This window comes from Osmerus eperlanus, chromosome 2 (genome assembly GCF_963692335.1).
Source record: "Osmerus eperlanus chromosome 2, fOsmEpe2.1, whole genome shotgun sequence".
Classification (NCBI taxonomy): Eukaryota; Metazoa; Chordata; class Actinopteri; order Osmeriformes; family Osmeridae; genus Osmerus; species Osmerus eperlanus.
The window spans coordinates 6,885,299-6,901,563 of NC_085019.1; the positions used below are offsets into that span (position 1 = coordinate 6,885,299).

Below are 16,265 nucleotides of genomic sequence, written 5' to 3' on the forward strand. Positions count from 1 at the left end.
AGTACATTTCAGAGTCTTTACCAGCTTGACATTTGTTGATATTCCTCTATGATGGAGGGAAGGTAAAAGCTGAAAGAGATAAACTATTGGAGATACAGATAGCAGATACACTGGGAAACCTTGGGGGAAGTGAACATTCTGGCTCACTGCCAGGATGCATGTGTTTGGTCAACTGTCCAACAGACTACGAGAGAGAGTCTCCTGCAGTCAAACGTCAAGTCACAGTCGCAAATGTCATTGAGACTTGTGGAGAATCATCATGGAGAGGTATCTGGCAGACCAGCGCGGCCCGCCACGTCTGACATCCAGTCAGGAACCATTTCCCATCTGCCCGCCTGACAAACCCGGAGAACGAGCCGGAGCCGGGGACTGCGAAGCCCCTGAACTCTGCTTCACCCTCTTATCGCACGGGCGACCACTCATGCAGCAGTGCCTCTCACTGTCACGTCCACAGAAGCCCGCCGGGTGAATGGCCCGAATTTCTGCCCCTGTCCTCTACTCGCTGCCATCCCCAGCCAGCTATCCCCAGCTACAGTGTTATCAGACACAGATTTAGATGGCTTTTGCAGCCTGGGATACGGAGAGGGGAGAACACTGGAAGAGACTTAGTGGACTGAACTCCTGGTAAACCGACTTACGGCGTTGATCGGCTCAGTACTTATCTCCTAAAGTCCGACTCAGAGTGTGTGGACAAACATTCTTGAAATCTCTGAGCTTGGCTACCTTTATTATTTCGATTTGGTTTTAGGGTTCACTGGATCTTTCATACATGGATGATAATAAATCGAGGAAGATTAAGGCTGTGACTGCTCTCATTTGTTTAATTCATCCCAGGCATATTCTAATAATCCGAGTTCTGAATCTGTATGACTGTGAAACTTGTTTTGCTTAGCCGTGCTCACTGTATGAGAGGAGGGTCATGTGAGCAGCTGGACTCTAGAACTAGATGAGAAATACTGTGGTTATTCAACACAAATGTAAAGCTTCCTTTGTTCTCACAGAATTTCTCTAACCCTAACCCCACCCTTACACACACACACACACACACAGTAATCAAATCAAATATGAGCATCCTCCAAAAAACATGTTTTCAATGGCTATTGTACTGGGCCCACTGAACATACTTGACCACTGTGTGGCATGGTGTTTTGTGCCTGACAAATAGAGGCAATTATCATGTGCTGCACGCTTTTGAGAATAGTTTTTGCTCCCATGAATATCTGGCTATTTTGAGACAAGTGTCTGAAAAGGGCATGACATAGCTATACCGAGAATAGAATCCTCTCATTATTACCATCAAAGGCATTCAAAACACACGAAATAATCAATGCCTTAGCAACATATGCTCCCTGCTATCTCATGCCTGGTCCATGTGAATTTCGCACATACACATGTCCACCTCAGTGCCTTCACAGTAATGTGGATTATGGCAATTATACTGGCCATTGGAACTCAGCTGGAGTGGAATTAACGTTTTCTGAGGTGTGAAGCTGCATTGGGCTAATAAGGCCTATTTTGTGCTGTCGACGAGGTCTCCCCCTACCACAGCGAGTCCTCAGGCCCTTCCACATCAGCTAGACCCTCACCCTGGTCCAGCACGAGTTGTTTACTCCCTGCTCTCTGTAGGATAACAACACGAGCGTCCATTCCCAGATTGGCTTGTTTTCGCCATTTGAGCCCTTGATGTAATTAAAGATGTTGACATGTTTGGGGAAGCTAAGTGCAGATGGAGAGCCCCCGGGACCTGCAGTCTGGAGGTGTTGTTTGCCGTCCTCCATGACTGCTAATAAGCAACGGGGACTAATTTTGGCTTCTGCCATGTTAGCTAGTGTTAGGAGATTAGCTACAACCCGCAGTTTAATGTGTTACACACCTCCGGGATGAGAATATCACAATTTAGTCGTTGTGTTATTAAGGGCCAGGACTGATTTTGTCCTGTACCAAGCATTAAATGGGGAGTGGGGTGTGTGTGTGTGTGTGTGTGTGTGGAGGGGGGGTGCTGCAAATCAAAGTCTGATAATGAGTTGCATTGTGGTAGCCCTGAATGTATTTGAAAGAACCCAAGGCATTTATGCTCAAACTGAATAATTATGTTTACAGAATGACGTCTCTCTCGAAACCTGCCCGCTAAATCTAGTAGTGGCTACACAGGCAGCAGCTGTGCAGTCAGATTGCTGCCGCTTATGAGATTTGGACTGGCTGTTTTTCTCTGTATTGGTTGCATAATGTCAGACCTTGACCAGTGGTCCTGGTTAATGAATGGTCAGTCACCACCCCTGATGTCACCTCCCCATGTCCATACCCCTGGGCCCCTGGGTCTCTCCCTCTCTCTCCTTTTTAACGTGTCTTACTCTGTCTATCTAGCTTTCTCTCTCTCTACCGCTGTCATGAGGTCTCATGGAGTGGCGTCTGGTTAATCATTGCACCTACTTGTGCTTCGTGGCAAAACTCACAGTAAGTAGGGTAATGTGTTAGTAAAAGAGTTTGCTCGTGTGCGTGTGGCAAAGAGAGAAAGAGAGGGAGTGAAACAGAAAGAGATAGAGAGAAAGAACGAGAGAAAAGCAAGGTGAGAGAACAGGCGACACCGAGGGGGAGAGAAAGAGAGAGAGATAATGAAATGGGGGAACCCTTTATGAGGTGATGACGTTTTCTGGTTGGTGAGCCAAGACCATGTGTTTTCCACCCTGCCAGACTCTCACGCCACTTGGAGCCACGCTCAGAGCCAGCATGTCTGCAGAAGGTGCTCTGCCTCTCCTTTCTGGTAAGCACTAGGAAGCTCCAGCTACCATGGATGGAAATGTTGTGGTCGTGGGCTATAACTGGGCATATAATCGTGGGATGAAACTGTTTCCGATTGGCAGTTGCGCTGAATGCCTTCTGAAGTGAATTGCTTGAGTTCTTTCAAATAATTGAGGAACTAATTCGAAGTCATTAACCATGTAACAGGTCACCCACTGGTTAAAGTATACAGGGCAGTACATGACTGGGATGGATTGGATTATGTTAATAGTAATTAACTGGGGTAGACTGCATCACTGTAGAGTGTTATTAACCATATGATTAAATTGTGCTGAGTGTTGCGTTCTACAGCTATACCTTCATATCAAATCAGAGTTGATGTTTTATGGTGATCAGAGTCCTGCAGGCATATGTTGTGTCTCATCTTGTTAGTACTGGTGTGTAAACAGGACTGGGTTTGTGCCTCAGGTCTGCTCATGACACACTCGCACAGGTGAAAGTGAGGACAGTTCTCATTCTGTTCTGTGGACGTCTGGCCCACATTTCTGTCTTTAGGAATCCCCAGACAGCTCACCTAAGGCGATGTCCTTACCAAGGTCACCACCAAAGACCATTGAAGAGTCGCAATTCATAGTTAATGGCAGAGCAGGGGGAGTTTTGGCACATAGAGTTCGTAGCTTTTTTTTTCACCTCCAAACCTATATCCTTGGATGGGTCTACTTAGGACTCCAGTGCTTAAATATGATCGTTGCTCATTCTGTGCTTTATATAGAAATCCTTGTAGCCAGATGATTGACAGGTCCTGACTCGAGTTGACATGACTTGTGCCATGGTGATCTACCAGTCAGGACGTCATTGGCCAGTCACCATGGCCATGTTGACCGAGGTGTCCCTTCGCCCTGAGGTCCTTGAGTAAAGCCAGCTAACTGTATCCTGTCATGAGTGACAGGGTAATTTCGGGTCAGCTCTTTAGCTCAGTAGCTCTGATATAATTGTTTTAAAAGCGACCTACAATGAACCTGCAACCTTTTGATCCGCAATGAAATGCTCCACCCCTCCGATGAACGGTCCTGTCATGTGAGGCCTGGTCTGTGTTTGAAGACCTATGTCATGATGGGCGGAGTGACTGTAGTTTGTATGAGGTGAACCTGTGCCCTACTACGGTGTTGTGGCTAGCCCCTTCACCAGAACCTTTCCATGGAGGGACAGGAAGTAGGGATGCCAGCTGTTTGTTTTGAGCTTCCCTAACAACATATATCTGTGCTATGGCTGTGTTCTCCTGTCTGCTGAGCTCATACCACCAGAGAGCAACACCCTAACACACGCTCTCCCTCGCCCTGACCGTTCCCTGCCAAGAGATTGGAACAGAATGGAATTTGAAACGTTTTAGCCAAAAATGTTTCCATGGTAAAGGTGTTTTTTGCAGAAACGTTTCAGATTTCGTTCCGTTCTCCAACTTCAACTGAAGCTCTGGGGGGTGGGGTGGTGGGGGGAGGGGGGGTAGTGGCATGTGGATCGCAAAGCAGGTGAGTGACGGACTTGTTCTGCCAGAGATCAAACCAAAACAAACGGTGTCTGGCCCTCGCGCACACACATACACACACGTACACTGAGCCTTACATGGACATCAGCCAGACGTGTCTGTGATGGAATGTTCTCTAAACGGTCTGCATGTCTGATGGGACTGGATTTCCCTGAGGTTCTTGACCTCCGCAGGCCTTCCCAGCGGTCTGTTCTGTCCTGTGTGGTCGATAGCGTCCTCCCTCAATCAGTTCAGAGCTTCTCTAATTAGGACTAGCGAGGCAGGCATGAAGGGGAGCTGGTTGGGGGGGCTGGGAGGCAGGCAGCTGAGAGTAAACAAAAGCTGAGTGCTTCGGATGGGTGAACACAATGGTCCACAGTGGATCCAGTGGAGGAGTCCTGGAGAATGTTCCATGGAACACAGCTGTTCATGTGTTGGCTGTGTTCATGTGTAGGCTGAATGTCAACATGTTCCTCTTCCTGTTTTTCCTTTGTTGTGCAGTATGTGCTGGTTTGGAAGAGATTGGAGTTGGTTGTGGTCAACAGTGTGTGTGTGTGTGTAGGTGTGTGTGTGTGTGTCTGTGTGTGTGTTCTAAGCCCTGCCTCATGTGTCTCTCTGTGTCATCCAGGTAGTGTGGTGTGCCTAGGTGAAGCCACCATATGAGGTGAACCCCCCCCCCTCACCCCTCAGCCCCCCCCTCCCTCTCAGCCTCGACTGCAGGACTAAGGGATGTCACGGGCGTTCCTTCTTCTGACCCTGCTCACCTCCAGCATCCCGGTGAGGACCGTGCACACACACACAAACACACATGCTCATAGAGGCTCCCAAACAAACACACGCACAAACACACACTCTCATAGAGGGTACCGTACAAACACACACACCTACACAGAGACAAACACTCTGACACAAGATACACTGCAAGCAAACGCACACGCACGCACATAGACTCTCTTACGCGCAGTTAGAGTGTACATTAGTAACACACAGACACACACACACATGGTGGGTACAGTAGGAAGCCCTCTGAGACAGAGAGTTACAGACCACTGGTACAACAGTCCCCCTGGTAGCAACACTTCATCACTGCTGTTTACAGGGCGGGACTGAATCCCCTGAGAAGAGCCACTGTTTGGCAGCCTAAACATGCCCCCCCCGTGTTTAAAAACCAAGTGATGAAATGGACCATCGAAGTGGAACGTGTTGAAGACGTGTTGAAAGGAGACCATAACACTGACCGTCACTGCTAAACACACCGAACACATCTCACCTCTTAAAACACACAGAGTTATACAGCCGCGGGGAAGCACGCGACAATAAATCGATGCGATCGACCACATGTGCCAAAACATCTGTTAACTTCTCATGTGCAGCCATAGGAAAGATCCCATGACTGGCTCCCTTGACTTGACCCGAGGCTACTCAGGGAGTCAGGTGGCTGAGCGGTGAGTGAATCGGGCTAGTAATCCGAAGGTTGCCAGTTCGATTCCCGGTCTGCCAACTGACGTTGTGTCCTTGGGCAAGGCACTTCACCCTGCTTGCCTCGGGGGAATGTCCCTGTACTTACTGTAAGTCGCTCTGGAGAAGAGCGTCTGCTAAATGACTAAATGTAAATGTACTCGATGAAGACGCTAACATGAGAAAGAGAGTAGAGTTTGTCACACATGCAGCACCTGCTGCGTTTGTCCTCTCTCTGTCCCCTCAGGCGTCCCCTGCCAAGCCTCTGAAGCTGGTGGTGACCAAATGGATCATGTATAAGGAGGAGTGCAGCCGCAATTTTAGCAGAGAGCCCCTGCCCAGTGGTGAGTTGGCCAGCCAGCTCTAGCTTCACTTCAGCGAACAGACTGGCAGGAGTGTGTTTTTGTTTGTTTGTGTGTGTGTGTATGTGTGGGGAGTGGGGGATTTGGACATCCTGGGGGCACATGAACCCGGGAGGTCATTTATTGGGCGGTTAGATTTTTTAGAGGAGGGGGAAGGGGGGGGGGGGGTGGTGGCGGCAAGGGATCGGTCTGTGTTTATCTGATTGGCTGTCATTGACACCCCCCTCCCCTCCCCCCACAGGAGTGGTGTGCAACAGAACCTTTGACATGTATGTCTGCTGGCCTGATGGACAGCCCAACACTACTGTGCGCGTGCCTTGTCCCTTCTTCCTGCCCTGGTACACCACAGGTAAGTACCTCCCACTGCACGCAGCCAGAACAGGCACCCTCCTCCTCCGCGCCCACACGCCCTGAAACGGTGCCTTCATGTGTGTTCCAGTCCAGCATGGCTCCGTGTACAAAGAGTGTGATGCAGAAGGTCAGTGGGTGACTCGGAGGAACACAAGCGAGTGCGACGAGATTGAACATGTGAGTAAGGTCAGAGGGAGATTACGCTGTGAACTGTGTGATCCTGGCCTTCAATACATGATGGAATACACCCCCATCTGTTAATCTGTGTGTGTGTGTGTGTGTGTGTGTGTGTTTCTGTGATTCTGCAGAACGACTATGGGAAGATCCTCAGGAAGTTTCGGACCATGTACACTGTGGGGTACTCTTTATCCCTGGCAGCTCTGGTACTTGCACTGGGTATCCTGATATCCTTCAGGTAAAACCCATGAGAAAGAGAGAGAGGGAGAGGGAGGAAAGGAGAGAGACAGAGTGAGAATGGGGGGGAGAGAGAGTGAATGAGTGAGAGCAAGAAAGGAATGACCCTGATCCAAGGTTTCTGACACCTCAGGGACTTTCAAAACAGCAGCGCTTTTGACGCCGGACACTTCAGTCCCGCCTCTTGTGACCTCCTCCCTTTCCTCATTGTTCCCAGGAAGTTACATTGCATGAGGAACAACATCCACATGAACCTGTTTGCCTCTTTCATCCTGCGAGGTCTGTCCATCCTCATCAAAGACGCCCTGCTGGAGCCCTCTCCTCTCAACATCGGCCAGGACTTCTCCCCTGACTCGGAGGTGGAGAGGCTCGTCAACAACGAGGTTTGCTCCTCCTCCTCTTCCATTCAAACAAACACTACCTCACAACTTTACGCAACCCCCCCCCCACCCCCCCAGGCACATTTTGAATTCCATATGGAGAAAGCAGTTGTGTTCCACAGGTATTTTAATAGACAGAAGTCTCTTCCTGTTTGTGTGTTGTAGACGGTGGTTGGCTGTCGCATTGCTGTGGTAATGATGCAGTACAGCATCATGGCCAACTGCTATTGGCTGCTGGTGGAAGGAATCTACCTCCATAACCTCCTTGTCATTGCTGTCTTTACTGAGAGGAACTACTTCAACATCTACCTGTGCATTGGCTGGGGTGAGGCTGCGTGTGTGTGCTTGTATGTGTGTTGGGGGGGGGGGGGGGGGGTTGAGTGTGTGTGTATTCTGATTTTGATCCATTTTTTTCAACAGGTGCTCCTCTGTTATTCCTGGTGCCCTGGGTCATAGTGAAATACTTGTATGAAAACGAAGTGTAAGTTCTTAGTTTACTATCTCCAACCTTGGTGTGCTTAGCCCCCCTTTCCTTTTACCCTTCCATCTCTATTTCTCTCTCACTTTCTATCTCGCTCTCGCTCTTCCTCTCTCTCTCTCTCTCTCTCTCTCTCTCTCTCTCTCTCTCTCTCTCTCTCTCTCTCTCTCTCTCTCTCTCTCTCTCTCTCTCTCTCTCTCAATTTCTACCCCTCTCTCTTTCTCTTTCTCTCTCTCGCTCCCCCTCTCTTTCTCCCTCCGTTTTCTCACTGCTCAGTATGGAAGCCGAGCATTTCAGGGAAGTAATGCACATTAACCTTTAGATAAGTGTTGTTGATCGTAATGTAATATCATAGGGATCTTACTAAGACTGGTCAAGCGACTCATTTTCACCTCAGGGTAAATCAGTTTTAAACTGCACTGTGGGAAGGGTATAGTTGTTTGGAAGTTCATAGATGAATTACAGCGATTACTCAAATCCAACCATTTGGAAGCTGACTGCAGTTCTTCTTTGAGGGAAAGGCCAAACGTGAAAAATGGTCTTGACTTGGTTTAATGTGCCAGTAGACTGCTATACTAAAGCTAAGAGAAGACTGCTATTGTCTTGTCTTGAAACCTCAACGTCTTGTTACATGAACACCATGAACACAAAAGTCTGGACCGAGTGCTTGCATGAGTCTGCGCGAGCATGCTCATGCATGTGTGCGTGCATGTGTGCCCAACTGCTTGTTTACGTGTGTGCGTGCATGTGTCTCTAACCGCTTGTCTGCCTATGTGTGTGTGCTCACGTGTATGTGATCTTCCCCTGGCGAAAAAACATCCTTGTTAGGGCTTTCAGTGCTTCAGTGTCCCCTGAATGTTCCTTCAGTGAGGAGAAAGATGAAGCCTGCCCCCTAGCCCTCACAACAATGTAAAAAAGAAGAAAAACGTTCCTGAACTCTAGGCAAAGCATAGTCTTTGCCTCGGGGGTTTGGAGGTTCAACATTTCACATCCCGAGGAGGTGGACTAAGACTCTTTGACTTTCATTTTGACATTTACACAGACCTCGCTAGACCCAACAAATTAGTGTGGGAAGGTGCAGCCTCGACTGTGTGTGTGTGTGAGAGAGAGAAAGGAAAAGAGAGAGTGTGTGTTTGTGTGTAAAGGCATGTGTAGCTTCACACGGGTGTGTGTCTGCACAGTATTTGTGTGAGGATCATCTTTTTTCATGAAGTGGCCTTGGGCCTCTCTCCTCTCATGGTCCTCACTATATCTTGCTCTGTGTTACTCATAGATGCTGGGAGCTTAACAGCAACATGCAATACTGGTGGATCATACGCTCTCCTATCCTGCTGGCGGTTGTGGTAAGAATTACACTGCTTCTCTGTCTTTCTGTCTTTGCTCTCCCTCTCTGTGTCTGTTCACCTCTCTCTCACTCTGCCTCTCTCTCTGTCTCTTTCTGTCCCTCCCTCCCCTCCCTCCCCTCCCTCCCCTCCCTCCGCCCCAGAGGATGACGCAAGGATAATGACGACGGCGATCGTCCGTTGTGACACATTTAGTGAATAAGTGATGTTGTTTATTTCTTCAACACTCAAGACCAGGGCAGGTCGTGTTAGTTTGTGTGGGTCGACAGTGTGGAACCCGTTCCCACCTTTCACCGTTCAACCAGCCACACATTCACATGTGGCACTTTGGGTGACATTCACAGTCACACACTCTACAATATTCAAGAGACCTCTATTATACATGAGGGGTAAAAGGGACTCAACCCTATAGGTGCCCCTCGCTCCTGGTACAGAGCGCCGAGTGAAGCTGGCATGCACGGGTCCTTCAGACTGACTGATCATTTGGGGGGGTTTTCGGCGGTGTTTCTCGAGCATTCCTACCAGAGCTGACAGTGTGGTAGCCACGGTTACTAAAGGTCATTCTTGAGCTTATACAACAGGCTAATTTGTCATGGCCGCCATGTGCGGTCTGTCCCACCGATGGAATAACATTTTCCATGCGCGGCCCTGTTTTAAGTGGTCTGTGCACGGCAGGAATTCCTGTGTTTGGGTTTTCACAGGGAGGAGAGGTGGCTCAGGTACAAGACTGGGGCCGAGCGCTTCGCCGTCTCTCCAGTCGTTTCAATATGCAATGCTGGAAGCCAACGATGAGCAACCGCATTTTCACACCAAGCATCAGATTATCCAGTCGTTTGTCTCCGAACAGGTCACAGTCTTCATCAGATAAAGCAGTTTCTGTCGCTGTGTCTCGTCTGTTGGAGAAAGTCCCCAAAGAGCGTTCTTTCAAACATGGAATCCCGGTAGACAATAATCCACTTACTTGGGTCTGGTTCTCTCCTCTGCTGCCCTGTCGTGCCAGTGTTAGGGTTTTAAGAAGGGAAATGCCTGGAATATTCTAGTGTGTTCCTTCCTATCTGTGTGTATATCTGGTAAACTCATCCATATTGGATGTTTTCAACCCCTTTCAACAGATAAACTTCTTCATCTTCATGCACATCATCAAAATCCTCGTGTCGAAACTGAGAGCCCACCAGATGAGATACTCAGACTACAAATTTCGGTGAGTCATCCCCTCTTTCCTGGTCAGTGAACTTTCTCTGTTGCCTGACCCCCCCCCTCCCCCCCAGTTGCTCTTCTCATTTTATCTGATGCCGCCCTCCTCTCTCTCTCTCTCTCTCTCTCTCTCTCTCTCTCTCTCTCTCTCTCACTCTCTCTCTCTCTCTCTCTCTCTCTCTCTCTCTCTCTCTCTCTTTCTCTCTCTCTCTCTCTCTCTCTCTCTCTCTCTCTCTCCTTCCCGTCCCAGGCTGGCCAAGTCCACTCTCACCCTGATCCCCCTGCTCGGCATCCACCTGGTGGTGTTTGTCTTCATCACTGACGAGTCCACGAAGGACTCCATCACCCTGCACCTCACCAAGCTCTTCATAGACCTCTTCTTCACCTCCTTCCAGGTCAGACTGGTGGGGAAAATAACGCACCCTTCCTCCAACTGCTCCATGAGCTTCATAGCCGTGTGTTAACCCTTGTGCTGCATTCGGGTCACATGACCCAAAGGTTCATAACGAACCATCGTTGTGTTTACCCAATTTTACCCAATACAAAAACAAATAAAAATAAATGTATTTTAACCTTTGCAATGTGGGGGGTCTGAGACAGCCCAACGGTTAAAAGAAAATGCTTCACTTTGTTTTTGTATGCGGTAAAGTTGTCACAATACGACGGTGGGTCACAATGACTGATGGGTCAGAATGACCCGAAGATAACACAAGGGTTAATCTCTCAAATGGATCTTTGAGATCTGTGCTAATGCTAGTTACGCTAATGTCTAGCGATTTGGGCCATCTGAGAGCTATTTGCGAGGCAACAATGAAGACGATAGTACTGTCATGCTCAGCGAGTTGTTCTGCTGCATCTCGAAAGGGTGCGAGATAGTGTGATAAAACAATATGGGAGCACAGGATGTTATTGTGATGTGTGTGGCGGTGGAGGGTGGGGGGTGGGGTGGGGGGTGGTTGTCGTTATAACTGCTGCTGACTCACTCTGTGATGAACTAAATGTGACACGCTGGGGAGGGACGCAGATGCGAGAACGCTTCTACCACATCATCAGAGGAATCACCCTGATGAAGATAATCATCCACGATACACAGAGAGATGGAGAGCTCTCTCTCTCCCCCCCCCCGTTTCACTCCGTCTCTCTCTCTAAGTCGGGAAAGAGAGAGCGAGAGAATGGTTGAGTGAGTTCAAGCGACAGGCCACACACATGGATGAAACGATTCGATTTGGGCTTAAAGTACCAATTGCCTGTGGTGAGCTTGGGTATATGACACACATGGTGAGACACAAAAGTGCCAAATTAACACAATCTGACGTCTCAACAGGGATTGCTGGTGGCCATCTTGTACTGCTTCGTCAACAAAGAGGTGCGTGCGGGTATCCGTTCTCCCCGGCCATTTCCTGACATAACATACAGTTCCCGTGAGAACAGCTGTCTAACTGAGCAACTCTTCTCCTTTGCGTCTCTCCTTTTCTCCCTCCGTCCACCGTGCGACCCTTTCGGCTCCCAGGTGCAGTCGTGCGACCCTTTCGGCTCCCAGGTGCAGTCGGAGATCCAGAAAAAATGGAAACGCTGGAAGCTGGGGAGGAACATTGAGGAGGAGTACCGCCACACCTACAGCCAGCCCTCTCACACCAAGAACTGCAGCATGGTGACCAACGTCTCCCAACTGCCCCACCTCCCCGACATCACCGCCTCCTCCGGCCTGGCCTGCACCCCCGAGGAGAAACACACGCTGGTGGTGAGCTGCCACAACGGCATGAGCCGCAGGAAGGGCAGCGGGCCGTTCCCCGCTGCCCCGCCGCGCGACGGCGCCATCGGCCGCGGCACCCAGATCGAGGACATCTCGCCGCCAGACCAGGTCCGGCGTTACGAGACTCCCGTGGAGAGCGCAGAGAGCCACCTCTGAGGCGGGGGGGGGGGGGGGAGAGCGGACGAGGCAGACGTCATCCCCTTTGGAAACCCAGCCGTCCCCCTTCTCCTCGTTCTTCCCTCGCTCGCCCCCCCGGCCCTCCGCGGTGAGGAGCCGGCGGCGTGAGCCGGGGGAAGGGAGAGTGTGTGTCTGTGGGAATAGTCTTGGTCTGGGACAAGTGTGAGTGGGAGACGGTGACACGGAGCGCTCTCTGCTGTCAAAGAGGACAACCATGCTGAGGACAAACATCGCTGCTTCCGTGCTGGACACCTGTCGGGCTTTTATGTCGGATAAGTCTGACACTGGTGTCAAAAGGACAGCATGGCCGACCGCTGCATGTAGAGTATATGCTGGACTGAAGAAAAAAAACGAGAGCAAAACATGCCATGTAAAATAATAAGACAAACCTCAAATAAAGTAAATAATAAAAACAAAAAACAGGGTCGTAGCTTTAGCTTCTGCTGTATATCGTGTGTTAACTTGGTGTTGTGTGGTACTGGAGGCTAGAAGACAAACTGGACATTGAGAACATGTAACCTACCGTACACAAGCAAGCAGACCAAATGACTTCCATCACAGAGACAGTGAATGCTGTGAGAGCCAATATGTCACGGCAGACCCCTTTGCCTGTTGATGAAGTGGGCCAGACTGAAAGGCAACGTTTGGTTGACCCTGATCTTGGAGGCACCACTGTCCCCCCCCCCCCACACACACACACACTCCTCCAGGATCCATGGGAACTTGGCAGTTGCTTGTATCACAGGAGGGCGTGCGCAGTGGGGGGGGTGGGGGTCCAGCAAGCTGTTATCAAGTCTTATCATTCACACATACACGTTCATCCTCTCCAGAGACTTTCGTGTGTGTTTTTATTTGATTTTTTTGCTACTGTAAGTACACCGACCGAAGACCACAAGCATCAATTTGGGCATGTACTGTATTATTATTCAAACTAATGCCAACCTGATCGGCGTGTGTTGTCGAGCAGAAGAGGGTAGCTGGGTGGTGCTGAGGCCAGGTCCGATCAAACAAAGAGTACGTGCATGGTGCATCCATTTGGCGATTACTAGTATCAAGATCTTTTAGAATCGCTTGTGCTGCACAGGTCCAAACAAAAACACAGCATGGGTTTACATTTACCGACTGAAAAAGCATCACCTGGGGCCCATGAAGGTGAACACTGATATAGGGAACTGTACGTTCATATCAAGGTTGTATATAATACATCCAATATCCACATTCGGCAGGCCTGTACTCTAAGGGTATACATGCGTAAAATATGAAGCCATCACTGTGACGCACGAGAGCATTTCTCTCTTCAAGAAAAACTTGTTTTTGTCACGATTCAAATAGCCTTTCTATCATGCATGCAGATTGTACAAGTGTACTAAGCTTAAGTGGTGTGACTCATTGGCAGACAGCTCTTGCCTCCCAGAGAAACATGTCACATCAGGTTTCTGTGGACGGTAGTTACATGCCCCCTGGCAAACTCCTCCACTGAGACTGACCTGGTTGTGACTGGACTGCCCCTCCAGTCCTTATCAGGCCATCATGTCAAGTGAACTTTAAACTCAATCTATAACATAACGTCAGTGTTGTGTGCTAGATTCTGTCCGATGAAATAGTGGTGGCCAGTGGTCAGTGTAGAACAAACTCAGATTCGATGAACAAAAATGGAATCCGTTCAGCCGTTTTCTGCTGTGGCTCAAACCGGTGTAGTGATATGCACATTGTTCCCGTGATTGCCAAGTCAAACGCAGCATGAACCATCACAAGGTGATAGTCATTGAAAAATGTGTATCTGATTAAGTGTGATGTTATTTGCGACAGAAGGGAATACTCATACAAAATACGCATCATTTGTTTTACCAAATGATGGACGGTGTTGCTCAATATGACTTTGTATGGCTATTTGCACATGTTAATTTATGATGGTAAATATGTAAATATGTGTACTTTGACATTCAAGTGATTTATTTAGTTCATGATCATATTTGTGATATTTGTCTATGTCTATAATGTCTATAATGTGTGTGTGTGTGTGTGTGTGTGTGTGTGTGTGTGTGTGGGTGGGTGGTGGTGGTGGTGGTGGGGGGGGGGGGGGGGGGGGGGGTTGTACCTGTGTGTGTATATGTGAGCACATGTGGGTGTGTGTGAGTGTGTGTGCATGAATACACATATGTGTGTCTGTCCGGAGTGGTGACTATATGGTTCCAGGAATGTGGTGATTTGATAGGAGTGAAGAGTCCTCTCTTCTGTGCTAGACTGAACCATTTGATTGGCTCCAGCTGGACAGTCTCTGGGCCAACAGGCTCCGGTAAAAAAAGTGTGATCTGATTCTCTGTCGGCCCCCCCCATCGCATGTCAGCCACATAAAGAGCCTGCATGCATGACATCACATACGGCATCTAACATTGTGTGCAGCAATGCCTGAACAAGGCAGGAGGACGATGAGCAGTTGTGCCTTCCGCCGAGGATCTCGGAGCGTGCTTCACCCGCGCGCTATCAGAGTGGGGATGCTGAGTGAACTGTTGATTGGATGATGCCAGCTGTCTGTCTAACCTCTGTTGTTAAAGAGATCCGAGCCAGGTGACATGCCAAACACATTGCAGGTGGTGGTGGTGGTGGGGGGGGGTTCTGGTGAATACACACACACATACTACATACACACAGACACCCACGATTGGTTCCTAATGGAGTGGAAGATCATAACCAGACACCATGCCTTCTAGCTGTGAAAAAAAAGACAATATATTGTTTTGTTTTACATTGCAGTGAACATATCATTCTAGAGAACAATCATTATAAATAGCATAAATGCAATTCTGTTACAATCATTGTGCCACTAAGTGAAAATAATTTAGTAATGTGTGGATATGGCTTTCCATTTAGTATGCAGTCATATTTAGTAATAACGTTGTTCTTGTTCTGGCTGAAACAAGTGTATATTCTGCTGTGACTGAGGTTGCTCCCCTTTCTGGGTCAGTGGTTCTGTCTGAATGTATTCCCCACAGTGAGTTCTGTCCCATGTTTCCATGTTTCCATCTTCCCTCATAAGAGCTTGTTGAAGCCTATATCCTGTGTGACAAACCAACAGATGGACAGAGAGCAGAATGCTACCTTGTTGTATATACATTATGTTTCTTGTGATCCATGGGCACATTTTGTCCAGATGATGGAAAAAATTAAATTACTGTGTGGGACATGATTGTCTTTTCATCGCCTTTTTTATAACTGTAAATCCTCAAACTCAAAACATCTGAAAACACTCTTAAAATGTTAGAATGTTATCGTCACAAAATGGAGCCCAATATAAGCAGGTGTTTCTTCCAGTAGTGGGGTGAGGCTAAGTGGTTGTGCTCGAGGAAGGTGAGCATTGATTGGACCCCAGGGTCAGGTGGTAAAAAGCACTGTTCCCCACTGTCTGTTCTGTTCAACAGCGGCAGCAAGCTGCTGTTTGACTGTCAGGCCGCCTGAACACTCACCTGAGAGGGGAGCCCTAATCAGAACTACTGTCTCTAAAACCACAGACAATTCCTTTTTTTTGATGATCGAAGTAGAGTAAACTTAAAGACAAAGTATCAAATAGTTATTTATAGAGAATGCCTATTCCAGCTTCAAATTGTCCAAGTGATGATGACCATAAAGGATAAATCAACATGAAATAAATCAATATGAAATAAACAGACCGTCAATTCCCAAGACTCTCTCCGTGCGGAGAATGCGAGGAGGCAACCCAGAATCCCCACTGTATCCAAAACATGGGAAGACTTAATCCCATGTTTATGTTCGTGTCCTTTTAAGGTTGCTGAGCTCGGCTGTGTCCCGATGTGGACAAAAGGAATCTAATTGGCTGTGCGGCCAGTGAGTTTGTCCCCTCTCTGCGGCTGTGATTGGCCTGCTGTGCCTCTGACTCCCCAGTGATAGGCCCTTTCCCAGGCTCCATTAAGCCCAACAGCAGGAGCGAACCAGACCCTGGGGAGACATGTCAGTGAAGACTGTGTATGAATACTAACATTTGCAATACGACATGTCGGGTGTCAAAGACATATCAGTGAAACTAAATGCCACCTTGCAGTCAGATTTGATTTGTGACAGTGGCCTCAGGGTTTTTT

The 16,265-nt window shown here is 48.6% G+C and overlaps 1 protein-coding gene across 1 annotated transcript in view; it reads left to right on the forward strand.

The window, feature by feature from the left end:
• The window catches only part of gcgra (glucagon receptor a), a 30,382-nt gene extending 16,194 nt beyond the window's left edge, over positions 1-14,188 (forward strand). Inside the window, exons 2-14 of the mRNA XM_062449579.1 lie at positions 4,890-5,038; positions 5,967-6,063; positions 6,323-6,430; positions 6,521-6,609; positions 6,741-6,847; positions 7,064-7,229; positions 7,392-7,551; positions 7,647-7,707; positions 8,978-9,047; positions 10,160-10,248; positions 10,492-10,636; positions 11,566-11,607; positions 11,782-14,188. Coding sequence (XP_062305563.1) covers positions 4,991-5,038; positions 5,967-6,063; positions 6,323-6,430; positions 6,521-6,609; positions 6,741-6,847; positions 7,064-7,229; positions 7,392-7,551; positions 7,647-7,707; positions 8,978-9,047; positions 10,160-10,248; positions 10,492-10,636; positions 11,566-11,607; positions 11,782-12,150 — 1,551 coding nt within the window. The 5' untranslated portion in view covers positions 4,890-4,990 and the 3' untranslated portion in view covers positions 12,151-14,188. The remainder of the gene's footprint in view (positions 1-4,889; positions 5,039-5,966; positions 6,064-6,322; positions 6,431-6,520; positions 6,610-6,740; positions 6,848-7,063; positions 7,230-7,391; positions 7,552-7,646; positions 7,708-8,977; positions 9,048-10,159; positions 10,249-10,491; positions 10,637-11,565; positions 11,608-11,781) is intronic.
• The last annotated feature ends 2,077 nt before the right edge of the window (positions 14,189-16,265 follow it).